Source organism: Hippoglossus hippoglossus, chromosome 24 (assembly GCF_009819705.1).
Source record: "Hippoglossus hippoglossus isolate fHipHip1 chromosome 24, fHipHip1.pri, whole genome shotgun sequence".
Classification (NCBI taxonomy): Eukaryota; Metazoa; Chordata; class Actinopteri; order Pleuronectiformes; family Pleuronectidae; genus Hippoglossus; species Hippoglossus hippoglossus.
Genome location: NC_047174.1, coordinates 19,569,273 through 19,583,013, shown reverse-complemented (window position 1 = coordinate 19,583,013; position 13,741 = coordinate 19,569,273). Strand labels below are relative to the sequence as shown.

At 41.7% G+C, this 13,741-nt stretch overlaps 1 protein-coding gene across 1 annotated transcript in view; it reads left to right on the top strand.

The window, feature by feature from the left end:
- The window catches only part of nt5dc1 (5'-nucleotidase domain containing 1), a 54,833-nt gene extending 41,092 nt beyond the window's left edge, over positions 1 to 13,741 (top strand). The window contains exons 9-12 of the mRNA XM_034579249.1: positions 1,923 to 2,044; positions 8,623 to 8,796; positions 10,224 to 10,392; positions 13,614 to 13,741. Of these exons, the coding sequence (XP_034435140.1) occupies positions 1,923 to 2,044; positions 8,623 to 8,796; positions 10,224 to 10,392; positions 13,614 to 13,726 (578 nt within the window). The 3' untranslated portion in view covers positions 13,727 to 13,741. The remainder of the gene's footprint in view (positions 1 to 1,922; positions 2,045 to 8,622; positions 8,797 to 10,223; positions 10,393 to 13,613) is intronic.

Genomic DNA, 13,741 nt, shown 5'->3' with positions numbered 1-13,741 from the left:
ATTCATCTGGATGTGAGGAGGATAAAGGAAAACAAAGAGAGAGCCATCACGTCTGAACCAAAACCTGTTGTTAACTACCACTCCAAAGTGTGTTTAGATTTACATTTTCAAAAGTATATTGACACTGCAATGCAAATTACAACAACAAATGGGAAAACACAACAGCAAGTCGTGTTTTGTGATTTGCTGTTATTTGACAATACAAAGTGAAAACATATTCTAAAAATATGTAATTGATGTAAATGGTCTGTATTTATAAAGCGCTTTTCTAGTCTTGACGACCACTCAAAGTGCTTCACAGTACAGTTTGCCGTTCACCCATTCACACACACACACATTCATACAGTGCATCTATTAGCAGCACTTTGTTGTTCTATTAGGGGCAATTCGGGGTTCAGCATCTTGCCCAAGGACATTTCGGCATGCAGATGGGGAAGAGTGGGGATCGAACTGCCGACATTTTGGTTGGAGGACGATCGCTCTACCACTCAGCCACAGCTGCCCTGATGTGTACGTCTATTGTGCAGTAATGTGCAAAATATAAACTAGTTTAAAATGTGTAAAAGTTCACAGCATGCAGCATAAAGAACATTTTAAATGTGCAAGATAATCCTCCAAAAAGACATAATGTAAAAATAATATGACATAATTTATTTCATAACTGCAGGAGCTGATGTACATTATGATTCTTTTATTTTGGTGAAAATGCCACAGGGCATCTTCAGGGCTGCTGCTCATCTCAGCAGCAGTTTCCACTTCTCTGAAGTCCAGACCACATACCACTCATTCCTCTAAAAGTCCAGTGTCCTCACAGCTGTTACCGCTCGTGTACACTCCAACATGTGCATGTGCTCATCACTGTTCCTTCACTCTCTCCTGTCACAATATTTGTAGCATATTTAACCTCAGTTTGAACCTGCACCGCCCTTTACTCCTAAGAACACCACGGTTTTGTCTGTGAGGATTAGGAGCTTCTTTAATCCTGCTACTGCTGCTGTTGTCTTAAATACCAGTCAATCAACGTAAAGACCACTGCCTGTCCAGAGTAGCAATTACCTACTTCAGAGAAGCTTCTCTATTGATTCCTAGATGACAGCCAAGGACATACCACATTTAAAAGTCATTCTTTAACCTGCTTCAACACACTATTATACGTTATTATAGATAAATGATTGTTATTTCATTTATGTGGGCCTAAATTAAACTATATTCAAATTTTTGTTCTAGTTTCATTATGGCTTTTGGCCCATTTAAGGATGTGAATGTCAGGTTTTTATTTAACTAATCTTTTGAAATACAAATCTGGTCCTGTCTAAAATGGAGGCAAAATACCAATATGCAGAAATAAATGAAAAACAAATGGCGCGTGCATAAAGTTAGGCAGCTCACAAAAAAAGAAAATTGAAAAAGGAGAGGCCAATATATCCTGATTTTTAATCCCTAGGAGGGGGTCAAGCTCCAAAAACGCTGGATACTACATTACCCATAATAGCGTCACTTGGTTCAACACTGTGTTTAGTAAAGCCTAACTTATTTTCAACTCCACACCACAGGCTCCTTTGTTATAAGTTTGTAGTCTCTAGTTTAAGATGACATAAGCATATTTTTTTTTTTATTTCAAAAATGTCTCTGCCCTTTTTCTTGTGTTAATCCTGTTGCAACTCCTGAGATTTAACCTATTGATCCCTAAGGGGTCCTAACTCATAGTGTAGGACCAGCTGTAGTGGTGGTATTGAAAGCAGGTTCACTGTCCACATGATTCACACGGTGCTTCTGCTCTTGTGCTTCCTTGTGAGCCTGCTGCTGAGTGCTGTGGTGAGGTTTTGGTGCTGAATGACTGGAGGCTGTGTGGTCATGTAGCCGCTGGCTGTTTGGACAAACTTCTGCAATCATGTAGTCTGATTTTATTCCCTTTCCTGCAGTGAACGATGTGGAGGAGAGAGAGGGTCTACCTTTGCTGGACAAACCAGGCTGGTACTCCCAGGGCAACTGGCCCCACCTCCACGAGCTGCTGAAAACCATGACGGGGAAACCAGAGCCAAAGGTAGGCCCACCACCTCGTATATCACAGGAGTAGGCAGCCAGACGTCTGGCTGAAGGACATCTCCGACTCGCTTTGAGGTTGACTCCAACTTTGGTTTTGGCAGAGGCTGAAAGAGATGAGAGCTTCACGATAACTCCGCTCAGGGAGATTCACACTGGTGTGATGGAGAGGAGGAACGTGGCCCTTGGCATGACTGTCGACAAGGCTCCTGTGTGCCAGCATGCTGGGTGTTTACTGATGAAACATGGCAAATATTTCCCCTCAGACAAGCTTCTTATGTACGATGCAGCCTATTTTACTCTCTCAGGTCGACAAAAAGTAAGAAGCTAAAAAACCAAGGTTGGATTTTTCTTAAAGGTTCAGTGTGTAAAATTTAGGTGAAAGGAATTTGTTGGCAGAAATTGAATATGTAATAATCCTAGAGATGTTTTCACTAGTGGGTTTCATCTAAATCGTATGAATTGTTGTTTTCTTTACCCTAGAATGGGCCCTTTATATTTAAATACTTTATCTTTACATCGGGAGCAGGTCCCCTCTACGGAGGCTGCCATGTTTTGTATTGTTGTCCAAACTAGACAAACTAGACACCTTTCGAGTTTTATGACAACTGAAGGTTACTGCAGGTTTTCTTTCATGTTTGGAAGGGGTGGGTGAAGTGAGGGGTATTCAGCTGTAACATGCAGCTTCACCACTAGATGTCCCTAAATTCTACACACTGAACCTTTAAGTTCTGAGATGTCATGAATGAATTATTCCCATTTCAAGACCAAAAATTGTATGTTATGTATGTTAATTGTTATGTTGTACCTAACATTTACATACATTTACAAAAACATTTTAGCAAAGGACAGGGCTAAGGACAAGCTACTTGGCGCATGGCTCTCTTTTAGGAGCAGAAGCTACTGTAGCTGTCCTGGAATGCAGGGACACTGGACATTGGTCAGAGAAAGGGGTGTTCGGAGAAAATTTACTGTACCACAGATCTCAAACATTGCTGTATGTTGAAGCAGCAGAGTATATTTAGCTATAGACAGTTCACACACGAAATTCAGGTTTCTTCTTGATCAGAAATCCTGCTCAAAGTTATCGACGTATTTCTGCGTCACATAGGCAGAAAGTAAATGAATTCAAATATTCTAAAAAAGATAGGTGGATGGTAGGCCTTCTTCTGTGCTTCTCACAAAATCTTTTACCACAAATGAAATGAACCTTTTTTGTATAGAATTTTTTCAGTGAGCTTTTTGCTTTGAAGGTACATTGCCTCACCAGTTCCCTGCCTTCGGACGCAGAAACTCAAGAGAGAGAGAGAGACACACACAGAGAGCAGCGAAGTCAGTGTGTGTGTGTGTGTGTGTTACTTTTCCCTCAGGTTCTGGGATCATGAATAAGCTACACAATTCCTTTATATAATCAAACGCTCATAGTGATGAATTTGATCCGGGACAAAAGTGATCACTAGAAGTTTCCACAGTAGAATTTAGTCGGGAGGAGGCAGAGCGTGATTTATTTTCAAATTCTCTGTTTTCTCTTCTTATTCTCTTCTTCCGACAATGATTCATTGAATTTCTGACACCCATTTGGATGTCAGTTAACCGTTCAAGTCATTTTTCATTCAGCAGATATATCCAGTTGTAGTTTCTCCCATGTAAGGATTCAAATCTTTTCTCCATCAAGAAAACATGAAAAAGAAAAAGAGAAGATCAGCAGACAGAAAGCCACTTTAGAAATAATGCTTTGAACCGAATATCTTTGGGATTTAACAATGTTGGTTGGACAAAAAATACTATCAGCTTGTTTTCAATTTACTAAACTAAACAATACACCAAAGAAGAGATAAATTATTGATCTGCCGATTAACATTGAATCCCCTTCTTTGAGTTTGAGTTTAAAAGGAATGTATTTTATGTTTGTGACAGGAAGTTGCCAATGAATTTAACTTCACTTTGGTCTCACTAACTTGGTCATGTTTGTATCAGGTGAAACATCTAGTCACAGTGGTGTCTCATATTCTATTATCGTGTCTTACTGGACTAAAAGATATAAAGACAAATGATGTCTATTAAAACAAACCCTCCCAGATCAGGCACATACAGCTCTGTATCATCTAACCCCTGAGTCCACCCAACAATACTCGTCATCATCCACATCCACAGCTCCGTCTCCCCCTCTCTCCCTCCCTCCCTCCCTCCCTTTCTCCCTCCCTTCTGCTCAATGCCCCCTCTGTTCCTCAGCCACGTGGAGAAAGCTCTTGTGGAATTCAGTATCAACCTTCACTTTTAGCAGTTGGAAACACTCCTCCACGGTGACCTGAGGCGCTCTGAGTGTTTGCACTTTTCTCCACTTTCACCTGAAAAGACTTAATGCAAGTGCTTTGAATAGAGGCATTCAGGGGAGATTACAATTCCCGCTCTGAACTAGAGTTTGAATTCAGTACAATCATAGTCAAATTTTAATTTAGCAAGCCGAAGACCAATAAAGCTTTATTTTACAGGTCAACAATTTCCCTAATATTTTCCTACAATACTTAACTTGGGGAATTTTGGGGGGAAAAAAGCTTAATTTGCTGACAGTAAGATTAATGAGTCCCCAAACATGTCACTGGGTCTACCAGTTGAAGACAACCCCCTACATTACGTCAATATTAAAGTTATGACAAAATTAAACTAATAACATAAATAACTAAACTGAAATGATCTTAAAATGAGTATGGAGATGTGTCTCATTCTGTCTGAGCTGCATTAAAAAGAATTTTCACGGCTTAAGATGAATGTTTTTTGAACATTGAATGAACATTTTAGACCAAATGGGGTCTCATTGCCCTCATTGCCCTCATTGCCCCCCCACCTCCGCTGCCTGTGCCACACTGTGCTGCACAAAGGGCTGATTAAGACCCCTATGTTCCTGCAGCTCTGTATATGTGAGTGATGAGTTGATAAGAGATGTGGGGTCCACAGACCCGCATTACACTCCATCCTCAGGCTGCACTAAGTGGTTACTGCCAAACGTATACTAGACTGCCTTATAAAATATGTGAGCGTACATTTCTGATACATTACTTGGTAACGTGATTAGTTTATTTCTACTGTTTAGCTTATGATCGTGTGATTGTGATAAAGGAGAAAAATGTTTTTGATGTTATTCTTGAAACTGTGAGCTTATAAAACTCCTCATCAAAGTATAGCAAACTAAAAGCTGGTGAAAGCTGCAAAGAGCTGAGGATCAGCTGTTGATTCTTAGTGGGATCAGAAGCAGCAGAAGTCCTAATGTTTGAGAGTACTGAATGCAACTTTCAAACACGTTTAAATAGTGAGCAGAGCTGGTCGAAGGTCTTCTTAAATTACAAGATTTCAAATGCATGTAGTGTCCGATATAGTGTATCTGATACCAAGTCCTTTAAAATCGACCCAAAGAATTCTCCAAGTTCTGTGAATATACACAAGGTCAAAGCTGAGATGTTTGTGTTCCTTCAGTGAGTCCAAGTCTCAGGTAAGTTGTACAACAGTTACTCTTGGTCCAAGTGTCATCTTGTAAACATTGCATTTCTGCAGCTCTGTGATCGAGAGTCACAGAAAACTGTAATCCGAGTTACATCGCTTGTTTTAATTAACTAATGAACATTAAGTCTGGAAAACTTTAGAAAGAGGTTGAGTGATCTTTACTTAAATATATTCCACTGTGCTCAACCTAGTACATTTTCCTTTTTTGAAGTGTTTGCAGATTATATGTATCGTTTTGTTTTTTTGTCGGTAATGTATATGGCAGTGAAATTCATATTCCATCGGAATTTATTTGAATCCGTTCAGTAAGAGAGAGGGGTCTGCCCAGCTGATATAACTGTATGGTGCAGCCTGGTTCACCTCACCATGCTGTGACTCAGGCAGAACTCAGCGTGGTTCAGGCTAATGTAACTGTATCCACCCACAATGAGTGTCTTTTATGATTATGTTGCCTCTGTGCTGGAATCCTGGGCCTCTGTAAATATTTATTATAGTGATCCCATGACGCCGGCAGCAGCGCTGAGCAATGAGAGGTGCAGGGATTTTTGGGGGCTCGGGAGCCAGCTGTGGCCAGTTCCGGGAACAAAATGAGATTCCTGCAGCCCCCTCCCCTTCTGGCCGGCCCGCAGCAGCCCCGATTAGTCCGACTGTTTGTTTACATGTGGTACGGTCGGACTGAGACACACATCAGCTCTGTGAGGGGGAGGGAGCTACAGGCAGCTACTGGAATGCTGAACATCATCTTTAAAGCCATCCAACTCCTTTGGAGAGATTTGATCTAGTTTAATGTCTATGTCACACACACACACTCTAACATGAGGCATCCCAGTATGTGGTGTCTGAAAGGGTTTAACTGATGAACCTTCCATAAATCTTCATCTTAAAGATTTGAGAAGATATTAAGACCATTAATGACTAACACACAGATTAGAGTGCCTATAGATACAAAGCTCAGATCAGCAGATCCAAACTAAATGTGAGCTCTGAGCCGCAGGAGAGACCAAAGATATGGTTACTATCATACTTTTACTTGGTTGCACTTTTGAGCGTGCTAATTTTAAATTATTTGATTTTAACTAGCTTTAAGTTTTTCTTTTACTCATGTTTAGTTGAAGACATGATATATCAACTCAAATAATATTTTTTTTATTCCTTAAAATTGCAATTGCATCAAAACTTCTTAAAACATCTTGAAATGTAGCTCTACATCACAGCCAGTTACCCAACAGACTGCTGGTTAGTAAGACTGTAAGTCTACATTATTGCAGTTATGTAGCATTTAGAATAGAATATTCACATCTGCATTAATTTCAGTGTTTTAGTCCAGAGCTATTATTAAAAAATCGATTCTTCTCTGTGGCTTCACTCACACTAGTATGTTTTAGTTTTAATACACATCACTGTTGCTATGTTTACATCTGGTATCCACACTACTTCAGACTCTTGAGCCCCTGAATGGAGACTTTATGAAATGATTCTGGCTCCATTTCAGTTGTGTTTTACTCTGAACGGGCAGAAATTGAGAATTTTAGAAACAATGATACTGTCATGCAATCACTATTGATTTCCTAATGGGTTCTTATCAGTCATGACTTGACGACCAGCGGTGAATGCAAAGCATAGTTAACATTTACTGTACAACCGACTAAAGGGTAGACAACGGCTTCCTATTAACCAGCCAGTGAACATGAAAGGTCATGTGATGTGCGATTATTTCTGATACAGAGAAAAATAATATTTTCAAATAAAAATGTATTAGTGTGGATGTAGCCTGTAATGCATAAAGTAACCAATTTTCAGTTGACAGATTTTTATGCTGTGTAGAAATGAATGGAATCCAGTGGGTATATGCAGAAGTAAACAAATGGTGTATACACATTACCTAAAGCTTTTAGAATTGGTTAGCACACCTTGAAACTTCAGATGACATGTAGTTAATGTAACATCTGTGGGGTTTTTCTTTTTAAAACATTCCCTCATGCATCACTCCATCACTCACATGTCTTACACACATTGAAAGACTGTAATGATCAGTTTGCTGTAATCCTTCCGCCTCTCTGCAGTAGCTGTGGAGTGATGTCTTTATAGTGCAGCCTCACTGTAAAAGATGAGGGGGGGGGGGCAAAGTCCACAGTTAATCCAAGGCTAATCTCAGGCTAAATCTATGGAATCCACCAAAGTTACACTTTACAGTCGCTTTAGAGCAAAAATACCATCTTTGTGTTCCCTGGTTGTGTTTCCCTGCTCAGCCACAGTGGACTCATACCATTGTAGTAGATGTGCACGTCACAGTCTGAGTTCCAGCTCATCTTTCTCTGCATTTGTGCAAAGAACTAGGACTGTGAACCTTTTCCACTATTTTTCCACTGAAGTTGATGAGGAACCATTATTGCAGTGAGCAAGTTTTCATTAGAGTCATTAGATGACTCTAATGAACGTCAGAGCCCTGCGTAATCAGGATGCACTTGTTGTAAACAACAGTGTAGTAGTAGTAGCAGCAATGATGCATCAATAGGCAACTCATTATTTGACCATGTAAATGTGATAATTCTCAGCCTGAAAACTGCATTTCAGTTTTCTTTTTTGTTCTTTTTCAGTTGTAGTCGTTGGTGTGAAAAGCCAGTAAAAAGTAAACGTGAAGTGGCCTCTGGTCTTTCACTTCAGTGTTCTGATTGTCAGCAGACGTCTCTGTCTTTTCTCCAGCCATCTCCACTCCACTCACTCCATTTCCTTTCTTAGTTGGAGGAATAGAAAGAAATAGGTTGTGGAAATGGGATTCGAAGCTTCAAACGACTTTTGCGTTTGGAATGCATCTCAGTGAAACCTGCCTCAACTTGCTCTTCTTTCCAGACGTGGGGGGACAAAGAAGAAGTGATGGTCAGCGGGGTTGTAATGAGCTTTGCAGTCTCATCGTGTCTGGTTCACCCTGGGGGGGGCCCATAAGTCTTGTGCCAGCTTTACTGATTTTACCGGCTGCTGCTGAGAGAAGAACACTGTGCAATCTTACCACAGCGTTTGAACATTTGTGTTGCAGTCAATAATCAAGCTGTCCTCTCTGTCATCTTTTTCTTCGTCCTGCAGGTAGTCTATTTTGGAGATAGCATGAGATCAGACATGTTTCCCGCCAGCAGCTTCGGGAAGTGGGAAACGGTGATGATAGTGGAGGAAATGGAGGGGGAGGGTACCCCGAAGAGCGACGCAGCAATGTCTAATGAGGCCCAAGTGGAGCCGCTGGAGGAAAAGGGAAAGTTTGAGGTAAGTTCACTGAAGCAGCTGTTTCTGTTTAGCAGCCCGCTCCCCACTTACCAAAACCCCCTCCCCCACCTCTGTGTATGTATATATTAGCTCCCAGAAAGTATTATGGGCACATTTTGACAGTCAGGTGTGATGGAGAGACATGTAATATCAAGCATGTTGACACATGTCTATGTCAAAGATGAGGACACATTAAAGGCTGAGTGCTGGTTTGACACATCTGTTCCAGGTGTTGTGAAGCACTAGTGCATAGAGCCCATGTGGAGAAATATATGAAAATATGTGAAATCTGCTTATTGTCCTAAAGTGATGTCACTTGAGTTTGAACATTTTAATAAATCTGGGGATGTGGAGTTAGGAAGAAATTATTTTACCAGACCTCTGTAGTTCAATCCTCATCTCCACTTGAGGATAGAGACCCCACGCTACATTAGCTTTACTTGTTCAGGGGCCATTGTAAAGCTGCCTGTTTGGAATGGGCTGTTTGATTGGCCAGTGGTGACGCTCTGGAGCTTCTTCAGAATTGATCCTTGTCATTCCATCTTTTTGCCATGGGTTTTTGTGAAGCACTTTGTAACCTTGTTTAGATAAGTGCTCTACAAATACAGTTATTATTATTATTATTATTATCATTATTATTATTCCTGAGTCCTCCTCAAACAGACCTACAATATACTGTAAAAAAAATAATTTACGTTGTGTGCAGAGCTTTTTATAAACAGTCAATGATACAGAGTGAAATTAGAAAACAGTTCATCCTACCTGGTTTATCTGCAGTGAAGATTTTATAGTCCGTGTGTTTCATCGAATAAAACTGAATGTGCTTCATTATTGTTCATATGCACGATTGAATGATCTACTCAACTGACTTGTTCAAAGGTCTGTTTAGCAATCGACACATTCTTCAGACCCAATTAGATGAACTGTTTGTGAGATGTGCGTTTCACAGACAGACTTACGTTTGTGGAATAAGTCGGTAGATTTGTTACAAATCTCTATAACAACATATCGGCCTTTTCAGGTTCATATCTTCTTGCAGTGTCTATATTATGCAACATTTCCTGATTATTTAGCTGATATTGTGCAAAGCACTAATTCCTCTGTAAGCCGTGTGTCGTATCACATCCTTCTCTTCACATCCTGTTGTCACAACGATTGCAACTCTATCTGGCTACAAACGCATTGAAGTTGTATGACTGATTAAGAATAAGCGGGTGGGGGATTTCTCAGGAATAATGATTCACTTCAGTTCTGGGAGAAAAAAACAACTTCAAAGCTGCGTGGGTTAAAGCCACTTTAAAGTCTCCCTATATTCCCCTGTGCTCAGGGTAGAATTCCTACTTCCTTTTATCAGGTCTGCACTTGCCTGAAAATGAATGTGAACTCACAGTGAAATAGTTTGGTTCATGTGTCAATTGTCTCAACAGGAGCAGGGCATGAAGTCACCCTCTGCCATGTCCAACCAGTGGGGCTCATACTTTGTCGACGTAGACAGAAGTGGAGGAGGGGACGAGGAGAGCCAGAAACTGACCTGGTGCGGCCACTGCATCCACAAATACAGCACCATGGCCATCCCTAGTGTTGAGCACATAGCAGGTATGTGGAAGGAGAAAAAATGCAAATAAATGTTCAGAGACTGGGATTAAAGAACCCCAAAAAAAGAAGATCAAAATAATGATGATAAAAATCAACTATCTGAAAGAGCTTTACACTTTTAAAGCAAAGTCAAGCGAAAAGTAGCAGTCGGATATAAAAACAGAGAGAACGAACTTATATTCAAATACAGAACTCAAACAATCAAGGCAGTAAGAAATGACAAGGTGAAAAATATAGGTAAAATAATAGGGAGCTTAATTCAGTGTAAAATACTGTATGTGATGAAGGGATTTGAGAAGTGATCTAAAAGAAGACGACAATTCAGCTAAGTGGATCCTCCTAGGCAGAGGTTCAGGGCCCTGAGGGAACCATGGTTGAGGAATGGTCTTCATTTAAGGAACGTAAAACAGATCTCAGGAATAGGCTGCGAGTACAGCACTCAAGAAATCAATAAAGGGCCTCCTGTGGCAAAATGTTCACATCATGATACCGTGTCGAATGCTTTCTCCAAGCCAAGGAAGATTAAGTGCAGCAGTCTTGGTCACTGTGTTCATGATGTGCCGTTTATAAGTTGCACTGCTTATTTTTATGCAATGAAAATGTCGAGTTTTTGGCTTGCTGCCCTTACATATCTAAGCGCCTCGCATTTTACCGCTCTATGCACTTAGCGATTTAGTTTTTTGGGGGGGGAGGGGGGTGAGCATCACCAGGTCTTAGAAAAGATTCAAATTTGTATGGACTGTACAGTTGTGCTGTGTAGCTATGTGTCAGATCATGCACTTAAAGGAAGCAACACATTTAAAGTCTTAATCTAAAGATAATAGGGGATCCTATCTCTTAATGCTAATTCCATAGGTTTGATACAGTCAGTTGTCTGTCTAAGACTTTTTAAATGATCTGTAGTAATAAAGATGTGATGACATGAAAGCTGTGTGTAGCTTCACACATATGCAGTGTTTCCAACCTGATAAAATAGAACTAGTTGCAGTCATATTTGACACTACAAGTTAAATGCTGCAAGATCAAAATCCTAGATAAGCTCATACCTTTGTAGTAATATTCTGATGATCTATAGTAAGATTATCTGTTTTGACGGGGGTTTATCCATTCAGTTTTTAAAAAGAGCAAGGCACTCCTGTAGTGAACACAGCATTTTAACTTCAGTGGAATTTACAGGAAGGCAAAGCTGTGTGTTGCATACAAATTAAATGAGATGATATGTGAAAAATACAACTTTCTGTTCCCCAGATAAACAGAGAACCAGTTTTCTCTACATGTATCTATTCAGCAGGGGAGGGCTGTATGAAATGAGCTTCTGTAAGGTTTTATTAGCCGTTTTCAGACATGTCCTGTGGAGGATCTCCGCAGTTTGCCTTTCACACATGCACAATGCAGTGGGAGATTCACTGCTCAGATGCGTTCACAACAACAAATCCTCAAAGAGGGTTTAAGCAGACAGAGGCAGGATGATGAGATCACGTTATTTTGTTTACAGCACATCGACAGCGGCGTCGGCTCTTATCAGCACCAACTCTCTTGACATATTAGTTTGTGTCTTCTACGTGTGTGACACTGCTTTAAAGGGGACATAGCATGCAAATTCCACTTTGTTAGTGCTTCTACAGGTTAATGTGGGTATCTGGCATGTCTACCAACCCAAAAACTCTGGGAAAAAAACACTCGCGCGTTTTGTTATAGTTTCTCTAAGTCAGAAACGTCATGCTTGAGCGACTCGATTGAGCTTCCTGGGTTTTGTGTCGTAACAAGGAACTGGAAGTCTCCCTACATGGTCTTGGCCCACCCCCCACCCCCCCGTCACGCCGTGTTTACACCGGATGCTGCGAGGCTGCGAGGCAGCGCAGCGCCGTTCCCAAGCACGCAGCCGCCTGGCTGTTCACACGGGACGAGCATTTCTCCGCTGGTCAGCCCGCGATTCACTCACATGTGGCATTTGTCTGGATCGTTGGGACTGGGAGGCTGCAGCAGCTGCTCGGGCGCGACCGCTCGCTCTCCCGTGCGTGAGCTGGAATTTGTGTCAGCGCCACACAGCCGGCAGTGTGGAGGACTTCCGCAGTGTTCAGTGCTACTGTAACACTGCGGAAGTCTTCCACACAGCCAGCAGTGTGGAAGACTTCCGCAGTGTTCAGCGCTACTGTACGCCGGGTTACAGTAGTTACGCCGGGTTAACACCGGACGCGGAAGCGCCGCTGCGAGGCTGCGAGGCAGCGCAGCGCCGTTCTCAAGCGCGCAGCCGCCTGGCTGTTCACACGGGACGTGCATTTCTCCGCTGGTCAGCCCCATAGACTGTATATATAAGGTCAGCCCGCGATTCTGCTTTCTCCGCTTGTTGTTGTACCCGTTGAATGTCGGGGTTCGGGGGTAAATGATGATGGTCTTCATAGCCCCCCCCCCACCCCTCTTTCTCTCTCTGTCTGTCTGCTTGTGTGCTTGCTTCAGCAAGGCCCCAATAAATTGTTTGTCAGCATTTTCCTTTAAAAACACACATATGGTACACAGAGCATGCATGAGAATCTGATTCATTACGTTAAAAACAGGGAAAAACAATCTGAGGTTACAATTTTAGTGGTTAAAAATCCATCCCCACATCAAACATTCTCTCCATTTTTCTGTTTCAACACATAGAAACACTCACTCGAGTCAAAACAACGACTGAACCAGACACAGATGTGGAGTTAGACTGAGCTGCAGCCACCTCTGCTGCAGAGCAGCATGTGGGGAAATGGTGCCAGTCTCCCATATAATGAGGAGCTTAGGGCTGTTTTCACACTGGGGTCATTTGTTGTGTCTGAAGTTGGATGAAACTGACCCACTTTCACAGAACCTTGTAGCTCTGCTTTCACCTTTGTCTACTGTTGTTGCCATCTGTTTTCAGCAGTTTCCAGGAAGTTTCAGTTCAGATTTTTTCTGTACCTTTTTTTTCCTGTTTATTTCGGGGGTGTTTGGGGGGGGATTAGCCCCGGCTACCCCACAGTGACTGTGTTGCATCTTTTTCTGAAATAAACCATCGGTGTATAGCAGACTTTTCTCTGTAGAGGTAAAAGATCAAACCATGGTGACTCTCTGGACCAGCTGTTTAGAACAAAGCGTGCTTTTCCACTGACTAATAAATCATTGCTCTTCAGAAGAATACCATGCAGGCGGCTTGTACACGTACTCCTCAACTTGCAGTTGACTTTCTTGTTTGATATTGCTCTTTCTAGATCTCCCTCTGGATTACAAGTTCCCCAGGTTTTCTCCTGACAAGCCCTGCACCACCGGCTACTACCCCAGGCCCCCGGATTCCTTGCTGAAGAGGTGCGAGAGTCTGTCATAAAAAAAGGAAAAGGTC